This window comes from Acinonyx jubatus, chromosome C2, assembly GCF_027475565.1.
Source record: "Acinonyx jubatus isolate Ajub_Pintada_27869175 chromosome C2, VMU_Ajub_asm_v1.0, whole genome shotgun sequence".
In the NCBI taxonomy this organism is placed as follows: Eukaryota; Metazoa; Chordata; class Mammalia; order Carnivora; family Felidae; genus Acinonyx; species Acinonyx jubatus.
In genome coordinates this window covers 139,831,787-139,853,013 of record NC_069384.1, presented here as the reverse complement: position 1 = coordinate 139,853,013, position 21,227 = coordinate 139,831,787, and the positions used below count along the sequence as shown (strand labels likewise).

The 21,227-nt window shown below is 47.6% G+C and overlaps 2 protein-coding genes across 14 annotated transcripts in view; one reads left to right on the top strand and one right to left on the bottom strand.

Moving 5' to 3' along the window:
- Window positions 1-4,205, top strand: part of TOP2B (DNA topoisomerase II beta) — a 64,736-nt gene extending 60,531 nt beyond the window's left edge. For both annotated transcript variants that reach the window (XM_027040930.2, XM_027040929.2), the window contains exons 34-36: window positions 1,142-1,264; window positions 2,740-2,834; window positions 3,713-4,205. In XM_027040930.2, coding sequence (XP_026896731.1) covers window positions 1,142-1,264; window positions 2,740-2,834; window positions 3,713-3,880 — 386 coding nt within the window. In that variant the 3' untranslated portion in view covers window positions 3,881-4,205. The remainder of the gene's footprint in view (window positions 1-1,141; window positions 1,265-2,739; window positions 2,835-3,712) is intronic.
- A 47-nt stretch (window positions 4,206-4,252) lies between these two features.
- RARB (retinoic acid receptor beta) overlaps window positions 4,253-21,227 on the bottom strand; it is a 747,871-nt gene continuing 730,896 nt past the window's right edge. For 11 of the 12 annotated variants that reach the window (XM_053221534.1, XM_027040933.2, XM_015086690.3 and 8 more), the window contains 4 exons: window positions 20,054-20,230; window positions 8,283-8,487; window positions 7,294-7,452; window positions 4,253-5,745 (listed from right to left, as the gene is read on the bottom strand). In XM_053221534.1, coding sequence (XP_053077509.1) covers window positions 5,549-5,745; window positions 7,294-7,452; window positions 8,283-8,487; window positions 20,054-20,230 — 738 coding nt within the window. In that variant the 3' untranslated portion in view covers window positions 4,253-5,548. The remainder of the gene's footprint in view (window positions 5,746-7,293; window positions 7,453-8,282; window positions 8,488-20,053; window positions 20,231-21,227) is intronic. The other variant, XR_008298027.1, reaches the window with a different exon arrangement.

Here is a 21,227-nt window from a genome sequence, read left to right as displayed (position 1 = left end):
ACTCAAGCCTGGAAACTCTAACGAAGGAGAAAGCTGGTTCCTAGAACACACTGCTGTCAAGCCTCTACTGGTGCTAGGAGCTGCCTGCCACGTGGCTCTTGTGGTGGACTTAGTCATAAGGATTCAGGGAAAAGCCACAAAACCTGTGGTTGCCACGGCCATGAGTGTGGACTCTCTTGGCGTCCTAACGAGGGGCCTTTACCCTAGCATCTCAGATTGGGCCCAGGAATACATTTTCCATGTAATTAGCCTGTTCCGGTTTTTGTTTTTTAATTTTTACTAATCACACAAGTGAAGTCTGATTTATCAGTTTTCACATAGAATGTAAATGAAGCAGAAAAACATTCTATTTTAAAAGCAAAATTCATAAAACAAAGGCTTTTGGGCCTATTGTCTTACCTGGAATTTTCACATTTCTTTCTACATAAAAGTGCCATGTTTGGATTTCAACTTTTCAACTTTGAATTGAAGTGAATCAGCTTCTATTCATGGTATTTGGGGGTCCTGTAAAAATGTTTTTTCCTTCCTCTAAAACATTTTAGAAGTTAGAACGTAACGTGTGGTTAATACTTGAGTTGTAATTAATGTCAAATATGTTACTTTTCTATCATGACTATATTTTTACTACTGCTTTTTAAAAGTTCCTGCTTGGGGCGCCTGGGTGGCGCAGTCGCTTAAGCGTCCGACTTCAGCCAGGTCACGATCTCGCGGTCCGTGAGTTCGAGCCCCGCGTCAGGCTCTGGGCTGATGGCTCGGAGCCTGGAGCCTGTTTCCGACTCTGTGTCTCCCCCCCTCTCTGCCCCTCCCCCGTTCATGCTCTGTCTCTCTCTGTCCCAAAAATAAATAAAAAATAAAAATATTAAAAGTTCCTGCTTAATTCACATTAATGGCCATTGTGTAAAATAATCTCCCACGAAATAGCAAAAGGCATATTGTTCATAATTAAATAAAAAGCATGGTGTCATCTGTGAGAAATTGTTTGGCTTTATACTGGCACCAAGGGAAGAGAAACCATTTTGTTATGTAAGGCTACTCAATTTCCTATCAGCAGTAAGAAATTCCATTGTTACAGGATTCGCTTGAGCATGGTTTGCTGGTAAGTGTATTACATTGATTTATGAAATGGAAATTTGCTTAATAGGAAAACCATCTTCAGATACAACTGCTAAGCCCAAGAGAACCCCTAAACAGAAGAAAGTAGAGACTATAAACTCTGACTCAGATTCAGAATTCGGCATTCCAAAGAAGAGTACACCCCCAAAAGGTGAGGATTATGTTTAACCCTCTAATGGATGTCATTTCGTCTCTTCTCATTGAATTTAGAAAGACTGTACTGTTTTGTTTTAAATTGCTTTACTCCTCAACAAGGAATATGTTTAAGAATTAGTGCTGAATTAGAGTCCAGAGGAAGTCTAGTGCTTTGTTTTAGGAATCAAGGAATTACGACTCGGAAGTTAAGTAAACAACTTACATACCTAAGAATGGTTCAGAGACCCCCTGCACAGACTCACTGGGAGTAGTTATTGAGAAGGCAGATGAGGGCTCCTTGCCAAGTGGAGAGTGACCATTCCCAGGAGCTGGGACTTGTACACTGGAGCTGTTGTTTGCTCATCTAGGATCCAGTTCTTCATCCTGGAACCCTCATTTCCTTCCAGAATCTAGAAAAGTCCTCAAAGGTGCTTTTTAAAAAATATGTGTAAGATAGTTTTTTCTGAGGGTAGCCGCTCAGCCTTTTCTCCCAACTGACAGATTTACCATCAGTGTATTTCGAGTGGTGATTGGGATAAGGAGATAGCTACATGGAAACAAGGGAGAATAGGGGCAAAAAAGAAGCAGTGATTGAGGAGATCAGTACTTCTGTTAGGCCTGGCTTGAAACTGTTAAAGATTCAGAAGTGCCATTTCATTGATTCATTTGATAAAATAGGACATCCCAAGATTGTTTAGGCTATCCATACTAGTACAATCTGGTTCGTCATAGCTCTTAAAGAATTTATAAAATTTAGAATGGCAGTTTAGGTCCATTTTCTCTTTCACTGGCATCATTGTAGGATGTAGAATATTTTGTCACCATTTGCATATTACTTTTCCCCCCTTTCTCCTCCAGTGAGAATAAGAGGTTAGTTAGGTAGAAAAAAAAATAGCTGCATGTGGTGCTTTTAAGTCTGAGAAGGAACATGGATTTGACAGATTATGATTAATACTCGGGGTTTATTCTAAGACTGTGCTACCTAAGATGGGATCTGCAGTTGGTTGTTACTAGTGCGTAAGTAAAATTTGGACTACACGTTTAAACATAATTTGTGCTAATAAGAAAATATGTATTTTCTAGTAATTCATATTGTATTTTTAAAGGTACTAGTCTATGACAAATTAGAAACTAAAACTTGTTTTCATCACATACAAGTTAAAAAGCAACAAGACATTTTCTTTTTAGGCACAAAGGCCACATGTTCAAAATGTAAATGTTTTCTCTTGTGTACCAGGAGTTTGGTCATTAAAATTTGTCACCAGGACCTTCCAACTAGTTTTAAATGTATTTGTGAAATACTCTTTGGTCCCATCAATCCCAAAACTGAAATGATGCCACCAAATAGTTTCTACATCATTTATACTTCGAGACCAGGATTGCAGTACTGATTGGGGCATGCCAAAGAAGTGAACTATAATGTTGTGACATTTATCTTTTTATACTGTACTTTAACCTTGGGAGGAAAAAACCCCTTTGTATCATTTTAAGGTAAAGGCCGAGGAGCAAAGAAAAGGAAAGCATCTGGCTCTGAAAATGAAGGGGATTATAACCCTGGCAGGAAAACATCCAAAACACCAAGCAAGGTAATCAGGAACATCTTTTTATGCATTGTTTTACGATGATCTACAACTGGCTTAGTTGGCTTATTGCTATAAGGTCTTCTAACACTTTAAACCTAGCCTCTCTTACGCATACGGCACTTATGTGTAGTTAAAAGAATTATCCAAGTATGAGATGCATACAATCAGGACTATTTCTTGGGTAAAAGTCTGGCATAAATGAGCCTACTTAATTAAGAGTATTCTATTTCATCCAATGAACGATTGAAGTTATTGGCTATGTGTCTGAAATACTTTTCAGACCAAATAAAGGCTGTTTCTTTTTAGCTTGGATTTATTTGCCCAGGCTCTGATTTTTTTCTTTTAACTTGAATTCATTTGTGGCTAATTTTCACAGTCTGACCTTTCTCCAGGAGCACACAATCTTTTTTATAGGTAAAAGAAAAACATCCAGTGTCCTTTTTCTTCTCTCCCTATTAAAATGTAAAAATACAAACATGACTTTAGCTTCACGCCATTCTCCACCTTGGCCTTTTCCATCCAGTCTTCCATGTGTCTGGTCCATCTTGGTGACTCCTCTCTGCATTTTTATAATAAATACTGTGCATAAGTTTTGTTTTCCTTTCATGAATTGAGAGGTACTTACAAGTAAATAATCTGTACTAATCTGGGTACTGTGCATAGTTGCTTGGTAATAGAGGAATTCAGAAAAAAATACCACCACGGTGGCAGATTATAACACTTCATCATTTTTATAAAGGTAACTTAAGTTAGCATTACAATTATGATTTTAGAAGCCTCGTTATTTGTATTATTTCTCAAATGTAAGTGAAGTATAAGGAATAATTATTTTTAACATTAGTCTTTTCCTTTTTTCTTTTTTTTCTTTAAACCATGTCTAGAAAATGAAGAAAACCTCTTTTGATCAGGATTCAGATGTGGACATCTTCCCATCAGATTTCACTTCTGAAGCACCTTCTCTGCCACGGAGCGGTCGGGCTAGGAAAGAAGTAAAATATTTTGCAGAGTCCGATGATGAAGAAGATGTTGATTTTGCAATGTTTAATTAAGTGCCCAAAGAGCACAGAAACATTTTTCAACAGATAAATTGTGTTGTCCTTTTGTCTTTTCTGTCTCAGACTTTTGTACATCTGGCTTATTTTAATGTGATGATGTAATTGATGGTTTTTTATTATTGTGGTAGGCCTTTTAACATTTTGTTCTTACACATACGGTTTTATGCTCTTTTTTACTCATTGAAATGTCATGTACTGTCTGATTGGCTTGTAGAATTGTTATAGACTGCCGTGCATTAGCACAGATTTTAATTGTCATGGTTGCAGACTACAGACCTGCTTTTTGAAATGAAATTTAAACATTAAAAATGGAACTGTGTACTCTGTGTCTTTACTAAAGATGGAAGTGTAGTAAAAGCTCCCATACACTCTTAAAATAAATATATTTTATTCTTTGCCAGGAGACTCCATGGAAAAAGGTAAACAGTATATGAACATAGAAAGCATTGTTAAACAATCTCAATGTACAAACAGAGCCAGTGAAAGTACATCACAGACTTGCTAATATATCAAAAAAAAAAAAAAATCCACTAGTGCTTAAATGAGAACTAAGAAACTGACACTTGTATCTGTTAACCACTCTACCACAGCTTTCACTCTGCTTCATAGTGATTGAACAAGGTCAAAGGATGCAGATTCTCTGTCCATGCCTTTAGGGGTTCATACTAGCCCCCGGGCATCAAGGAGGCTAGGGGAAAAAGAAAAAAAAAAACCCTCAATACCAGGCATGAATGAGGAAGGACACTGGAGTTACACGGTGTAGGTGGTAGACCAGTCTGTAATTATCCCATGAAATTTCCCTAATGGCTTGTGAACAGGTAAACAAAAACTTATTAACACTGAAAAGCGTTTCTGCCTTGGAGGCTACCATTACTGTAAAAACGTATCTTTAAAAAAAAAAATTGTGTAGTTATGTCAGTAAGATAAACCACTCTTAAAGTGACATTAACAGTTGAACAAATGACGTCTGATTAACTGAACTGGCAGTTACACCGATACAGAATTCTCTTCTGCTAGTGCAGTGAATTTGTATCTTTTTACTGGGCAACATGAAATAGAAGACGCAGTTTGAGAGCGTCAGAAAGAGCAAGGACAAGCTTCTGTACTAACTAAATCAGACTTCTCTCTAGCTTTGTCATACTGTACAACAGTCCCCTTTCCTTACCTTGGTGTCCTGATTACTCTGTGAAAGCAAGTTATTTTTTTGAGCCTCTCTTAGCTGGACGCGTGCAGTAGTTCTGTTCCGCAACCTCGGTGTTTTGGTTGAGTATGCAAGGCAAAAGGAAAGCACCAAACATACAGTATAGAAAGAACAGAGCCATACTTCTGTATGTACAAAGTCTTCAGAAACTTAACCGGGGTAAATCATTTCGACTGGGTCTTTGCCATGCAATCTTGAGTGTTCAAAGAGGAAAATAGAAGCTTTTAACTAGTTTCTGGTTGCACGAAATGGCTGAGTTTTAGAATTTAAAAAGTTTGTATTTCTAGGTAAGTTAGACAGTGAGGAGTAAATATTGATACATATGAAAACTTCTTGGTCCTTCTTGAGTTTTAATATATTTTCAGTCCGAAAACTAAGCAGCAGTAAAAATGTTTCTTTCTTGCGGTTTAAATCCTGGAACTGAAGGTACTGGGGAATGTTTGAAGTGGCTGGAAAGTGTCTTATTGCACCAGTGGGGACTGACTGACCCCGCTGTTTTCCACCGAGCTGGGTGAGATGCTGGGACTGTGCTCCGCTGGGTTCCCGCTCGAACTGGGGGTCAAGGGTTCATGTCCTTCAGAATTCTCCAGCATTTCCTGAATGAGAGGTGGCATTGATCCAGGAATTTCCATTTTCAAGGTAATTACACGTTCTGCACCTTTTAAAGAGAGATAATAGAAATCTGGTAGAGATAAGGAGTCAAGCTGAAGAACTAAGGCTCCACCGAACGAGGGTTTTGGTGAAAACCGTGCTGCCAGTGCCTTCCAGAGGCTACCCTAATTTTACGACATTTAAATATTTCTACTCCGTCTATAGAAAAGCAGCACAGATGCGGTGACTTCCTTTAATGTGCTGCTCCCATGCCCGAGTCAGTTGTAGGAAACAGTGTCAACATATATGCACTTAATTTACAAAGAGACGTTCTTGATAAAAGACCAGAAAGAGGGTGTCTTCCAACAAGACAGTTTTCAAGGATACCAGTTACCCGCAAAGGAAGGAAGCGACAGGTAACAACTAACAAATGGGCGGCTTGTCGACTTGGACGCAGCACTGCCCTGTCCAGGGCAACAGGCACTAGCCACGTGCGACGATTTAAATTTGCTACATTACAATCAGGACAAACAGTGCCTCGATTGAATTAGACACTTTTTTAGTGCTCGAGAGCCACGTGTAGCTAGTGGCTCCTTGTATTGGACAAGGCAGATTAGAGAGTATGTCCATAATCACAGTAAATTCTGTTAGCACCGGCCTAGCTAGATCTAGACAATGACAGTATTAAGTTAAACAGCCTCACTGTTTTTAAAATCAAAGACCTCGTAATTCTAATGGCCAAGCACTGGTATCTGCTGTTTGCAGAGACTCTGAACCCCATGCTAAGGATGAACTCTGGAACGGCTCATCGAGGAAACCTCTTCGAAGTAGCTCAAGAATCGAGACTCCTCGTCCAACAAATTCACCGTGTTTTTTAAGCACTTTGTGAAATGCAGAGTTGGTTCCTTGGCTCGGCCAGGCCTTCAGGGGCAGAGCACGCTAATGGGGAAGGAGGAGGACCGCAGCAGGCTGGGTACCAGGGATAGCTGCTGAGTTTTCTCTCCACACAGCAAAGCCGGACGCTAACACTCAACTGTGATATAGCTCTAGGCACTTCCGTAATTGCTCGCGTTGCCACACAAACTGAAAATCACTAGGCCAAGAATATTTATACCTCTCAGGAGAGCAAGAGTTCCTTTGCTGAGAAGTGTGCAGAAGTAAATCTGCCTACACGCGAGATAGCAACGGCAACACCGATGGAGAGAGAGACTTCACCCAGTAACAACTGCCCTAAGTACTATTCATTTTCCCCAGGTTTGGATGGTCAGGAAAAACTGGAGTCAAGTTTATAGCAACCAGAGCATGTGTGCCAAGGCATGAGGTGAAAAAGGCTGTCATAGAGTACATTCTCCTGAAAACAGTTTTTCTATTTACTTAGTAATCTGAATTATAAACTCAATCTATTAAGATCATTGAGCAGGGTAAGATTTAAGGTTTTTTTTTGTTGTTTTTTTTTTAAAGGGTGAATACTATATTCCTTCTGATTTCCGTGAGAAATGAATTCCGGAACAACAACAACAAAAAGACAGCTATTATCAAACATCCTGAATGAAAACATCAGTTTAAAAACAAGTCAGGACCACTTGGTGAATACAACATAGACTTCGAGACCTACCTTTCGCACTGATGCTGCGGAGATCTGTGATTTTCATTAAGATCTTTGGAAACATGTGAGGCTTGCTGGGTCGTCTCTTTCGGATATAAATTTTTAGTGCTTCCAGCAGTGGTTCTTGTAGCTTATCTACTTTTGTTGGTTCCTCAAGGTCCTGGCGGTCTAGACAGCAGGAATGAAGGATAAACAATTAGGGCAGCAAGAGTCACGCACCTGCCAGGTGAGCGTGCGTCCTTGTTCCTCCCAGCACATTATCATTTTATTAATGTGATGATTCCATCACATACACAACTTTGAAGATACAGGGAACTGCTTTAGGCAGTGATACTTGAACATGTCCCTCTTGCTGGTCAAAAGCACATTCTGATGCCTGGTTGCTTTTGTTCCAGGAAGAGAATTACTCCTTGTGACCAGGAGGTGTCACTACTGAACTGAATTCAAACAAGCCTTGAGCAGGATGGTTCTAACAGCAAGGTAAACAGGCCCCGTAATCAAAGCCATTACTTTTTAACCACTTATGATTCAACCTCCTGTGAGCCAGTAGGGGTCAGTACAGAGCAGAAAGCCATAGTTTATCCTGGTCCTTCGAGGTTTGGGCGTTGGGGTGGGGGTGGGTTGGGGGAGACAAACCAATGAATTGTAGTCCCAGCCACTAAAGTAGCAAACAGCACAATCCAGTCCCTAGCATTATCATTAAAATGTCCCTGGGCAGTTTATTTTACAACAGTCTGATCCTACCTTTGAAATAATACCTGTGGCAACTGGAGAAATAGCACTGTGGTATTTCAGAGCAACAGGATCCCAAGTACCTTTATTTAATTTATAACCATATGGAAAAATGCAACGGACCCCAAGCATGCGTGCCTAGCTATTTATTCACGTGTCTTTTTCCATGCAAAATAACTCTGGAATGGAGATGGGAATTTCCCATAAATGACAAGTGCAAGTTGTTCTTCATGGAATCTCATGAGGGTTTTCTAGGTAGTTGGTACCTCCACAGATTAAGCAGATGGCACTAAGAAGGCCCGTTTCTGTGTCATCCATTTCCAAAGGCAGGAGCTGGTTGGCAAAGGTGAACACAAGGTCAGTCAGAGGACCAAATCCAGCATTGTGCATCTGAGTTCGATTTAGGGTAAGGCCATCTGAAAAAGTCATGGTGTCTTGTTCTGGGGTATACCTGGTACAAATTCTAAGAATCTGGAAGGGAAAAAAAAAAAAAGCATATTTGATGGGTCATCAAAGCCAGCTTGTTCTTACAGCATCAACCAGATCTAGGCACGTAGATTTCCAAAGACCTCTTGCATCACACGCACACGGTCCCGCTTTGGGATGTGTGATGTCTTCTGCAGCTCTTTCATTAAAAGAACAGAAGTCAAAACATGGGTTAACGTTATTTAGGGAACAATAAAAGGACAAAAGAAATTTTGAGAACCACTTGTGCTAAAAGTAATTCATTTGACTTGAATAAACATTTACTGAGTACCTACTTATGTCCCAGGCACTGTGCCAGGTGCTGGGGATAAGAAGAACAAGATTTTTTTTAAAGAGCTTACAGTCTACAAAAAAAAAAAAAAAAAAAAAAGGCAATATGTACCATTAAATGCCTGGTACATGCCCAATGTTCTCATGCCCTACGTTCAATCTTTCAAACAACGCCCTAGAGTGAGTATTATTCCTATTTTACAGATAAGGGGCTAAAGCTCAGAAAGGTGAAGCCGTATGGCCAGTGTCACACAGTTAACATGTGGCTGCACTGGATTCAAACCCAGGCGAGGCCCCCTCTTCCGTGATGCCTCTGGTCACGCAGCTCCACAGACAAGGAGAGTACGAGCAGGGGTGGAACCGGGAAGGCATTTGGGCGTTCGGACGTCCTCTGACACCGGTGGGAGCGAGTCCAGGGCGCACACACCCAGAAGAGGCAACATTTCAACTAAGCTCAGAAATATGGCTGGGATCCTAGGTAAGCAGCCTTGGTCACGATGCCACAGTCTCGCAACGCCACCTCGCACGGCCTTGATAGAAAACTCTGCCGCCACCCCAGCACACCTGCTACTGGGAAGTTGCCTGCTCCGGGCTCGGGGCCTTCGGGCCTCGCTCAGCATGGTGAACTCCAAAACACCTCTCTGGTGTTCCTGCTGCCCTGTCAGTCCTCACTGCGGGCAAGACGCTCCGTGCATTCTGGAACACTCAGCCACCCAGAAGCATATTTCTGCACCAACAACTGTGAGGGACCTTTCTGCCAACCAGGTTTCCACATTTGACCTTTTCACCTAAAAAAGTCTCAGAGCTTCACGAAGCACAGAGACAAATTTATTCCACCTGGACAGGAGTGAAGAACCCAGTAGGTGGATGGAGCTGAGTGTTTTTTCCCAGATGTTGGTGCTCAGTTTGGGTGTGGTCACCATGAACTTCAGTGTCAACCGAGAGGACAGATGTGACCAGAAGGGTCTGCCATCTTCCTGTGATGCGGCCACGTGCAGAGGGGGTGGCTCTCGGACGAAGCCACAGGACTCCCAGCTGGCAGGGAAGTCCCAGACGTACAGCCCTCCCCACTCTCCATATTCTCACCAAGACTCCTAAAGCAGGAACTAGGTCAAATCTTTTATGTTGAAGGCAAGTGCTGGGGGGTTGGGGGGTAAGGACAGCTCCCGTGCAGAGGACCATCCTGACTGGCTAAGTGACCGCAAAGGCCTCATAGCCACTGGAGCACAGTTAGCCAGGGGGCAGGGCGGTCACACTGGAAAGGTCGCATGTTCTTGGGTCCTTGCTCTGGTGTTCCCTGAACCTCCAAGAAGACTGGGCCAGGAGCCAGCCCTCCTCTTACATGCAGGACTCGGACTTGGGCAGGAGCATGAGGATGTCCCGCCCCGTAAAGTGAGGGCATGGGACGCTCGCGGATTAAAAAACGTCCGACTCTTGGTCAGGACATCTCCTGAGAGGAGAACGGTGAATGATTAGCACTCCCGCCTCCAGCTTATAGTAGCTAATGTTTTTATTGATCAGCGACTACGTGCCAGGTGCCATGCTAACTTTTAACATATTGTTTAATTCTTGTATCAACCCAGGAGTTAGGACTATTGTTATCCCATTTTACAGACGGGGAAACCAATGCGAATTAACAGCTTGTCCTTGGTCGCCTAACTACGAGATGGCATGACTCGCTTCAGGCGACCTGTCTCCAGCACTGAAGCACTCCGCTATGCTCTTGGCCTCTGCTTCACAGCTGCCTCGTTCCTCCGCAGGCCGCTATCCGCTCCAGCCGCCTAAGGTGAGATGACCTCTGGCCTGGCGTTAATCTGGATATGAGCCTCATTTGCCTTCTTAGCTGGGTGCCTTTGCACCGTGTACAACCTGAACAGTTATCCATGGTGACCTACCGGTATACGGGAGCGCACGGCCTGTGGTCTGGAAACGGAAAATTTTACAAACTTGAGGCGAGAGGGGCACAACCTCAAACTTAATTTCCTATTCTGTGACCAAGCGGCACCGTGAACTGGAAAGCATCTGAATGTGAGTGGTCACTAAACCATTACAAAGATTCCTCTTCTCTGGATGGGTGGCTGTTTCTGCCTCTCAGGTATTTGCCCAGGGGCCTCTCTGAGCCATTTCCTCTGGGTCCCCGATCGGCTGACCTGTTGCACTTCATCTTGGTAGCTGATGGGCTATGAAGCCATTGCCAGAGTCAGAGCAGCAAAGGAACCGAGAGTTACTTGTCCACCTGAGTTCCCCTGAAAGCCTTTGGCGGGGGGCAGGGCGGGGGCTGGGGGTGGGGGGGGAGGTACAGTGCCCAAGGTCACGCAAGCAACGGTGCCAGGGCAGACCACAGGACTCCTAGCCCCCAGCCCATGTTCCCTTCAACCACCTGGAGGATCACGAGGAAATGTGCCTGCGTAGGGAGGTATCGTGCGATGGGCAGAGTCGAGTAGGCTCAGTACGTATGGGCTCAAAATCTCCAGGCGCTTTTCCAGTTTGGAATCAAGGAGGTACTAAAGAAGTCTTTGCAGCCGTAGCACGCTGCCAAGAAGTGAATGCTCTAGATCTGTCCCTGCAATAATGAAAGAAACCAGGGTTTGCTGCAAAGGAACAGAAGACCAAGATTTAGGCGTTTGCAAGCTGTCAACAGCTCACTTGGAAATCCAAATCCAAACTGCAGTGCACAGACTCTCCTATTCTGAACGGGGTCCCTCCTCAGGAGTTGGAAAGTGTTTGGATTCTCATGAAGCGTTTATGTTCTGTTGCCTTTCTCTCTCTAGAAAAGTTCAAAACCAGAAGCAAGGATCAACGGGCTGTCCGGAGACGAAGGCACATGGCCTGAGATGGGAGACCGGTCAACGCCTTCTTTTATCAGGAGGAATGCCACGCCCACCCTGCCCCGGCTGAGCCCAGTGGGCAGCGGGCATCTTCCTCACGGCTTCCGGCCAGGCCCGCCTCTGGGCACAAACCAAGGACTTTCACTTTGTTCAAGTCAAATGCCAGTGGCAACTACCAAGTGCTTCGCCGGTATTAAAAAACGCCCTTTGTTTGAAATGAGGGTATTTCATCTGAAAGAGGAGCACGCAAGTCCCACGAGGTGGGTAAAATTAGCCCGGGCGAGGCTGACTCCCCTAAGGAGAGCCCTGTCGGGCAGCACAGAGCTCTGCTGAGGGCCAAACCTGAGACTGCAGCCTTCCTGCCTTCAGCAAGGACAACGGAGTATCGTTCCACTGCCTTTTGGGTGCCCCCGGGGAGCAGACTGCCAGAGATTGGAGCTGTGGCAAGATCTGAGCACATGGGATCCCAGGGACAGAGGAGGGACCAGTCGACACCCTTCTCCCCTCGTCCCTGTGACTGCTCTAATCCAAACCGCCATCGCCTCTCCTCCGGGGATGGCCTCCACTCCCATTCCTACAGCCACAGCACAGGGTCCAAAACATTCACCAGAGGGGCCTCGCCCTTGCTAATCCCCCTCCAATGGCTTTGAGCCGTTTTAGACCCAGGACGTTCACACTTCTTCCCGCAGCAGCGTCCGTGACCTCTGTCTATCCCGCCCCCGCCCCTTTTTCCCCTTGCCATATTGGCCATATTGGTCTTTCTGAATCTCTAGCAACTCAGTGTCGCAGCAACGCATATGCGTTTGCCGTTCCCTCTGCCTTTGATGCCTTTCCCTTGGTCTTCATGATTCTCCCTACTCAGAGCTCAGTTCAAATGTCACCTCCTCAGGATGCACAGGGAACACACTTCCTAAAACCTATTACTTTCTATCATATCACCCCTTTTATTTGAAATATAAAATCGTTTTAAAACTGGGGTATAGCAGGTGCAGTGGTTTTAATATATGCCCACAAATTCTTTGCTACTACTCCTTTTAAGGAGTAAAGCTTCATTCCTCTGCCCCTTGAGTGTGGGCAGGACCCAGTGACTTGGTGCTAACATAGAATCCACTAGAAGCAACGGGTAGGACTCTGGAGAGTAAGTCCTAGGAGGCGAGGCACCGTGGACTCCTCCCTGACTGCTCTCTTCAATCTCATTTTGGGGAAAGCTGGTTGACACGTCATGAGGACACTATGGCAGCCCCATGGAAAGGTCCATGCGGGAGGGAACCGAGCTCTCCTGGCAATAACCAGCACTATCTTGCCAGGTAGCTGTGAGGAGCCGCCCCCCACTGCCCCGGCAGCCCTTCTGCAACTTTATGAAAGACCCTGATCCAGAGGCACCCAGCTGAGTCTGTTCCTAACTCACAGGGACCCCGTGAGATAATAACGCTCATTGTTTATTGCTGCTAAGTTTTGTGGCAACTTGACGTACAGCCATAGATAATGAGCATAACGTGCTGGCCTTGAGTGTGCACACAGCTCACAGGTAGAGCTGCATGTATTTTCCCCTAAGGGTGCACCCACCCAGATCAAGACACAAAGAGTTCCAGCTCCTACAGGCTCCCTTGGCCCCTCCTGATCCAATCCCCTCCCGCAAATAACCATTATTTGGACCCCGATTCCCGCAGATCGCTTTTGCCTGTTCTTGAACTTTACATAAAGGGGATCCTACACTATAGTCTCTCTTGTGTTGGCCTTTACTTAGTCCATAGCATCTCTGACGTTCCCCGCCGTAGCGCATAAAGCCCCGGTTCTTTTTCCTTGCCGGGTAGTATTCCAGTCTGCCCCATCGCCCTGCTTTCTTTTCCCCGCAGCACCGTCACTCTCTGAGCTTGCTGACCACTGGCCCTGTAGAAGATGAGCTCCTAGAAGGAGGCTGGCTCTTTATCTGACCTGCTCCCTGCTGTATCTTTAGCATCTAGGGCAGTGTTGTCCACAGAGCAGGTGGCTAATGAATATCTGTTCAATTATTAACAGAGTGGACTCCCTCCTCGGAATCTCTCCCACCTTGTAACCCCCCGAGGGGGGCAGCCAGCGACTTCTGAGTTTCCAGGCAAAGGAGAAAAGCTCAAATTGCTCACACATCTCGGTCTGTGCACTAATTGTATTTGGCAACTGGTGGGCAGATCCTGATCGGATTTGACTCTCCTCCAGCGCTTGTGGGACTGTTGAAGTAGTGACAATAACAACAACAGTAACACACACACAGCTTTGTGAGGCCGTCTTCCCTGGCACTACATAGCACCTATTATGATGAGCTCATCGGGACAAAATGTTTTCCCTGGTGAGACCTGCCACCAGCCTGCCTTTCTGAGACCAGCACGCGAGGAGCCGTTACGTTAACGCGTCAAGAGAGACACGAGGGATTAAATTTGATACAATATTCTGTGTCGCCGGATATATTCAAAATATTTGTATGAACGTGTAATCAATATAAAACATCATTAAGGAGGTGTTTTACATTTTTAAATACTAAGTGCTTGAAATTGAGTGTCTATTTCATAATGACAGCTCTTCAGCCACATTTCAGGCACTCAGCAGCCACAGGTGGCTTGTGGCTGCTGAACCAGGCGGCACAGCTCGAGCTTGGGTGTGTGTGTGTATACACATATGTCCTGGTGTGTCAACAGCTCACAATACAAATTCGCTACCATCTAATTTAAAGGATGCTAATTTAAAGGAGCCCTTACTGTGTGCCAGGTACTAAGTGTTTCACATGCATTAACCTAATTAATTATCCGAACAGCTTTACGAGGGAGGAGCCGCCATTCTACCCCTTTCACCGAGCAGATAACGGAGGCTTAGAGAGGTCACATGACCGCCCCACTTCACGCAGCTTCTATAGGGCAGAGCTGGGATTTGAACCCAGGGGGACTGGCTCCAGCGCCGGCCCCCTTAACCACCACGCTGAGTGCCTCGCGGGGACTTCTGGTGACGGTCGGGGCCAGGGGTCTGGACCCACGGGTGACAAAGCTGGGTGTCAGAGAGACGCGGGGCCTCGACCCGATGGCACCGGTGGCCCGAGGCAGTGCTGAAGCCTGAACCCAGGCTGTGGGCTCCGAGGCCAGAGCCTGCCACTCTTCGGGCTGGGTCCTGTCTCTACTGAGCCCCTGGAAGGGAGAAGGACAGATTCACGTGGGAATGGCCCTCCGTGGCTGTGTAGCCACATGGTCCCCAGGACCCCAGGAGCCACAGATCGTGTTTTGAGCACCAGAGCAAGGTGCTCCTACCGCTGGCGTGGGAGTGTCCCCTCAGGGCGGTGAGAGCCGTGGGCGGCAGGAGCCAGGAAGGCCCCGCGTGACTGTCAGGGGAAGACCGCACACTGGCGCTGACCCACGGATTCTGGGATTCCCACTGTGATCTCTAATTCATCTGCACACCCGTTCATTCCCGAGTCCTCAACGAATGCCTCCAGCGTGCCTGAAAGCCTGCTCCAGGGACCAACCCCAACGCGGTCCCTGCCCTCCCCGAGCCGACAAGCAGGCGTACAAGACGCTGCGGAACACGTTTCTAATTACGAGAGAGACCAGTGGGGAGCGGGTAGGAACTGGGCAGCTGGTCAGGAAAACCTTTCCTGAGGAGGGGGCATCTCGGCTGAGCGGAGGGGCTGGCCAAGAAGAAAGTGGCGGGACAGTATCTAGAGAGAAGGAACGCCTGCCGGGGCCCTACGGGCCTCCGGCTTCCACTCGAGCTGTGGCTGCCTCATCTGCAAACTGGAGATGAGACCAAAAATCCCCCAGAGGGTGTAGTGAGGCTCAATACAGTGTGAGGTGACTGAAGCCTACGGTGTTCCAGACACTGTCCAAGCCCCTTATTTCATTCTCTCCAGTCCCTAAAAGGCAGCTTCTATTCTATCGCCCGAGGCTCAGAGACGGGGAGTGGTTCTCCCAAGGTCACACAGCAGATAAGCAGCAGCCCCAGATTCGGAACCCGGGCAGACTGGCTTCAGAGCCCACACTTGTAACTACTACCGTCAGCAGCTGGGGCAGGCCAAGGGGGAGCTGGGTGGCTGTGGGGCCATGTTGGCGCCTGGGAGACGAGTCTGTAGGAAAGGCGGGAGCTCCCCAGGGAGGGTGGCAGGGCCAGACCACGAACTCTGGAAGGGCAAGGGCTCGCCTCTCCTCCCCGCCATCAAATTCCCCAGGTAGGTCCATCACACAGGAAGTGCCCGACAACTGTGTGTGTGACTTCTTCCCTCGCGCTGCACGAAGAGACCAGTGAAGGGTGGAAACAAGAGCTGGACGGTGGCACACCTCAGCCAAAGCTGGTGGTGACTCCTAACAGCGAGGATGAAAATGTACCGGCCATCTTGTGCTCGCTTCCTCTCAGGCCCGGCCCTATCGCTCACCTCCCGGCACATTCACCTCCTCACCGCTCCTCAGCTTGCCAGGGCCTTTCAACTACACTCCCCAGGACCCCTCACTCGCACATGTCTCTGACTGGTGTCTTTTACTGTTCCAGCTCTTTCTATCCCTTCGTTAAGGGTCATCTTCTTCCCTAACCACACCACAGAAATCAAGCCCGGTCCACCGCAGACACGTTCCTGGCCTCGATCCTGCTCCTGTTTTTCTCTGTGGCCCCGTAAGACCCTGCCTATTCATTTACTGTCCGTCTACTCCCAACAGAAAGTCAGCTCCATGAGGGGAGGGATTTTTGTCTGTCCTGTTCACTGCTGTGGCATCGAGCCTAGAACACCGCCTGGCACACAGCAGGGCCTCAGTGAGTATCTGTAAAAGGGAGAGAGGGAAGGAGGTCAGCCGGGAGGAGCAGGGGCGAGCAACGTGAAGGCCAGATGGCCTCAAAGGTTGTTTCTTACGATTTTTAGGTTGACAGAGACTTGACCCCAATTACCTGCAGAGAAGAGGCAGTTTAGAGGGAGGAGGAGAAGAAACAGGACAAGAAAGATAAAGGAGAGTGAGCAAGAAGGAACACGTGAGAAAGAACTCAGGCGAGGGGACTCCTCCGGGGCCTCCCTTTCTTGTCCTGAACACAAACTTAGAATGCCACAACTCTGGGGCGAGAAAAGGAAGGTAAACTTCTATCCACAAGGGTTTCGAAGTTTGGCCCATCTTAGGAGAGACCTTTCGGCTTCTTGACCCCTGTGGGAAATCAGGAGGCTCAGAGCAGGGCTCCAACCCTGAGGGAAGCCTGGCTGTGGTCCCCACAGCAAAGGGTCCCCCCAGCAGGCAGACGCTGGGACAGGAAATCCCTCTAGAGGGCAGTGTGGCAGGGGGCGCAGGCCGGACAGGCTTCGGGCACTCTTTGTCCTTGGACCTCCTTCCTAAGGGGCTCCCACCTCGTGACTGTAAAGCAAACCACGTCCCGCACGGCCTGTGATTTCCCAGCACAGCGCCGGCCCCGGCAGGCGGCCCCGCGCTCAGACACAGAGGCCCGTCTCGGACCAAACACAACACGATGCGCTAGTGGCCGTGACAGCGTCGGGACAACCGTGGCTTTCCTTTCTAGGGGCTGACAACAGCTTCAGCCCGTCTCTGTCTGTGTGTCCTCCTGGTCTTTCTGTCTCACTCTCTCCAGACATCAATGGCTTAGATAAGAAGATTCTTCTAAATGGCTCAGCTAGTTGAGAAGATTCTCATCCGAAAGATGCTCTTTGAAGTTGTGCATTTTTCAGGCTCTCGTGATTAATTGCCTTTGCTACAAATTCTTGGAAATGAGCTCTTGTCTGGGGCCAAATAAGTACCCCTTCTGCTTCATCTCATATGACTGGAGGTCTCTGCCCCTTCCCCGGGTAGAGTTTTCTCCTCCTGTGGCTGCTCTGTGCCAACCCCAACCCCCCTCAAGCCTGTGGAGCCAGGAAGGAGTGAGTGGTTGACAGTTTCCCGACTCGTGGCCACAGGGGCTGAAATTGCCCCCATGTCCTTATGACAGCTTTGTCCCTGATTTCAACGCCACCAACCGAGGATCTACTACATGTCCCATGTTTATACTCATGTCTGTACTTAAGCCCCTGCAAAGAATTACTTTTATTTTAGTTAACACCTTATTGATTTGTACTGCTAGGTAAATGGAGGCTGGGAGAGGTTAAATAACTTGACGAAGGTCATTGAAATTAGTTCCTGGGGGAGCCTGGGTGGCTCAGTTGGTTGAACATCCAACTCTTGATTTCGGCTCAGGTCATGATCTCACAGTTCGTGGGTTCGAGCCCCACATCAGGCTCTGTTGACAGTGTGGAGCCTGCTTGGGATTCTCTCTCTCTCTCTCTCTCTCTCTCTCTCTCTCTCTCTCTGCCCCTCCCCCACTCATGCTCGTGCTTGCTCTCTCTCTCTCAAAATAAATAAACTTAAAAAAAAAAAAAAGGAACTGGTTCCTGTTCTACCTGTTTCCACCAAGGGGCTAAGGGCCGATTCTTGGACCTACAGGCAAACCAGAGGAGTGCTTAGTTTTCATTATAAAGGTGGGATGTGGGAAGATGGCCACGGGAGGTTGGACAGGGATTTTAAGGAGGGATCTAAGCACCGTGAACCATTAGGCATAGGGTGTTGTAGAAACAAATGCTCCACTCGAGGATCTCAAAGTATCCTTCTCATTCCTTCTTTCCCAAAGGGCTAGAGTTGAAGGAACCACAAACCATCACCACCTGGCAGCCAGACAACAGGAGGACTGAGAAACAAGCAAAGAACCGAAGTCAGAGCCCAAGCATCAGGAAGGCTCTGGGCCCTGCTGGGTGGCCGTGTGATGCAGGGAGTCAGAATTGTACCACATGCCCTGGTGCAGACACCGACCTGCTGCATGCCACCTCACAGGTCCCTCGGCGACTCGAGGCCTCTGGGGCACCTCTCCCCATGCGCTGGTGACTCCAGTCTCTACTAATATCGCGGGGGTGTCCTGAGGCTTAGGTGACATTCTCCTGGGAGCTACACTTTAAGCACTCGTGAGGAAAGGATAAGAAAGCCCAGGCTTTGTTGTTAATTATTCCAATAGCTCCTTACTAACCTCGTTACTGATTTGCTCAAGTGGCTTCTGCTATTCCCTGGTGGTCTGGCTGGTTCTCTGCCCAGGGCCCGCCTACCACCACTCCCTGTCTATGCTTCTAATCCTCTCATGGCTTTGGAGTCCAAAGATGTGGGTCTTGGGTGTGGTTCCAGCAATCACCTGACCCTGGTGACTCACCTAGTCTCCAGCTCCTTATCTGTAAAATGGGATGAATCGCCATCCCCAGCCAGGCTCACTGAGGTGTGTGAGGCTCCAAGGAGCTGAGGTTTGCAGACTCTGTGGGGTGTGGGTAGGTGACAGGTGAACGCTGCTCTGATGTTTCATTTTTTCCTGAACGTCCCTACGTTCGTCCCAGACCCTCTGACGCTATAAGGTGAAAAGATACCACACATACTCTCAGGATCCCTGGAACTTGTAGCTTATCGAGTAACCATTACCACTCCTCCTAAGATCCAACCAGTAAGTGGAAAGACACATAAACATTCGTGCTTCCTGCACGACTGCCTCACACGGAGGTCTTCTCTCCTCCTGAGCAAGACTGTGTGTTTAATTACAGTGAGTAACTATATTTGCTTTGCAGAACTGTTTATACCCAAAGCTATGAAAGATGTAATAAAAAGAAAAATCTACGCTTTTAAAGCACTTTGAAAGCTAATTTTACGTTCTCTTTTTTCTGAAGCATCCCCGCAGGCCAGCTTCCCCTCCCACTTCCTCCAGAGGCCCATCAGCCTATACTACCCCCTGCAGGCGGGACAGACCCCCGTCCCCTCCAATGAGAGCTGCTTCCCTGCCCAAGAAAACCAACCCAGCCAGAATGAATCATATCATCCTTGATGCCCCTATCAGGAAGAGAGAGGGTAGGTATCCGGCCAGTAGACCCACAAGGGGCAAGGTATGACAGTCGTCATTACCCTCTCTAGGGCCCTAGAAGCTACGGTGTGAGAACGGCAGAGGGAGAGAGGCACCAGGAATCCATTCCCTTTGCACAGATGGGGACACTGAGGCCTATGGAAGGAAGGGATTTTCCCAAGGCCACTGACAGGTGGTTTAAGATCAGAGGGTATAACTAGGGTGCCATGGGCCACCTCCTGTCGCCCTGGCTTCGAGAAGTGTGACGGCCTTTGAAAGACCTATAGGACTGGCCCACGGAAGGGGCTTTGGGGGAGCAAGCAAGCCTGTGGCCGAGCCAGGCTGGGTCCTTCCCCAAGATTGTGCAGCGGGGGCTCCCACACCAGGGTCGAGAAGGTAGGAGGTTCTGCCCAACTCTGGGGAGGGGAGGGGGTCTCTGAGCTTTCAGGAGTGGGACGGAGATTCAGGTGGGAAGGACGGGGCTCAGTGTGCAATGCGAGTAGCAGGAGGAGAGGCCGGAGGACCAAAGCCTCTGCAGGTCTTCAAAGCATCGCTGTCCCCTCCTCCCCCCACCCAACCCCCGCCTACGAGTTCACAAGGGCACATACCAGGATGTCCAGGCAGGCGGCCTTCAGCAGGGTGATTTGGTCTGCAATGGTCAAGCCGGTGAAGCCGGGCAGACGTTTAGCAAACTCCACAATCTTAATAATGCACTTGGTGGCCAATTCACTGAATTTGTCCCAGAGACCCAGGTCCAGTCGGACTCGATGGTCAGCACTGGAGTTCTAAGAGGGAAGGAAAAAACACTGTCAGGGGAGTTTCTGGAAAGCTCAACAGAAGGCAAGGAACGCAGCATATTTCCGATTAATGCGCTGATGTTTCAGTCTTGACCAGGGAGCTTCCTGTTGGGGTGGCTGCGTTTGGCTAGGATTCTTTTTCAAATGCTCAATACCATATCCCTGCCCCAACGGATCATCAAATGACAGATACAGAAATGAAAAAATAAGTAAAGTGAATTAGGAATGAGCTAAGAAGTGAACGAATGATGGAATAAAGATGCACCGTTTCAGAACCCTGATGAATTACGGGCTCGAGGCATTGACCAAAGAGGCAATCCGCCATGGAATCACACACCCGCCATCTATGAAACAGTCACGCCAGCATCCGAGTGGACCTCTCCACGGAACCGCAGGAAATCCAGGAGGCAGAGGAATGTGCTAAGTTCCGCTATGTGCGATGCGACTGTCACCACCCAGAATGCTAGAGACTCTGTCAAAGCAACGAATTGGTTTCTTCAACAAACACATTGCGAGGGGATAAAAAGAAATGGAAAGAGCAAGCTGCAGACTAGAAGCAACGCAACTTAGGCGCCGATGGACCGGCGAATGGGCAAATCACGGCACACCCGCTCTGGCCTGTGGGAACAACAAAGGGAGCACCCACACAGCCCGCAAGCACAGATGAGCCTCAGAAGCATCAGGCCAGGTGAAGAAGGCAGACACAAAAACCTGCACGCAGAAGGAGTCCACTTGCAGGACATTCTGAGAACAGCAGCACTATAAGGGAGAGAGAAGACCACTGGGGTCCAGGGGCTAGGTAGGGACAGAGGCACAGGAGGGGACTAAAAAAAAAAAAAGTTAGGAGGCTTATCAATTCTGACGTATAGACCTTAGCTGAATTCTGATTCAAATAAGCTAAAAACACAGACACCCGTCGCAAGAATGGGAATGTGAGATCTCACTATGAGATGCTACTTGCGAGGTGTGAGATGCTACTTTCACG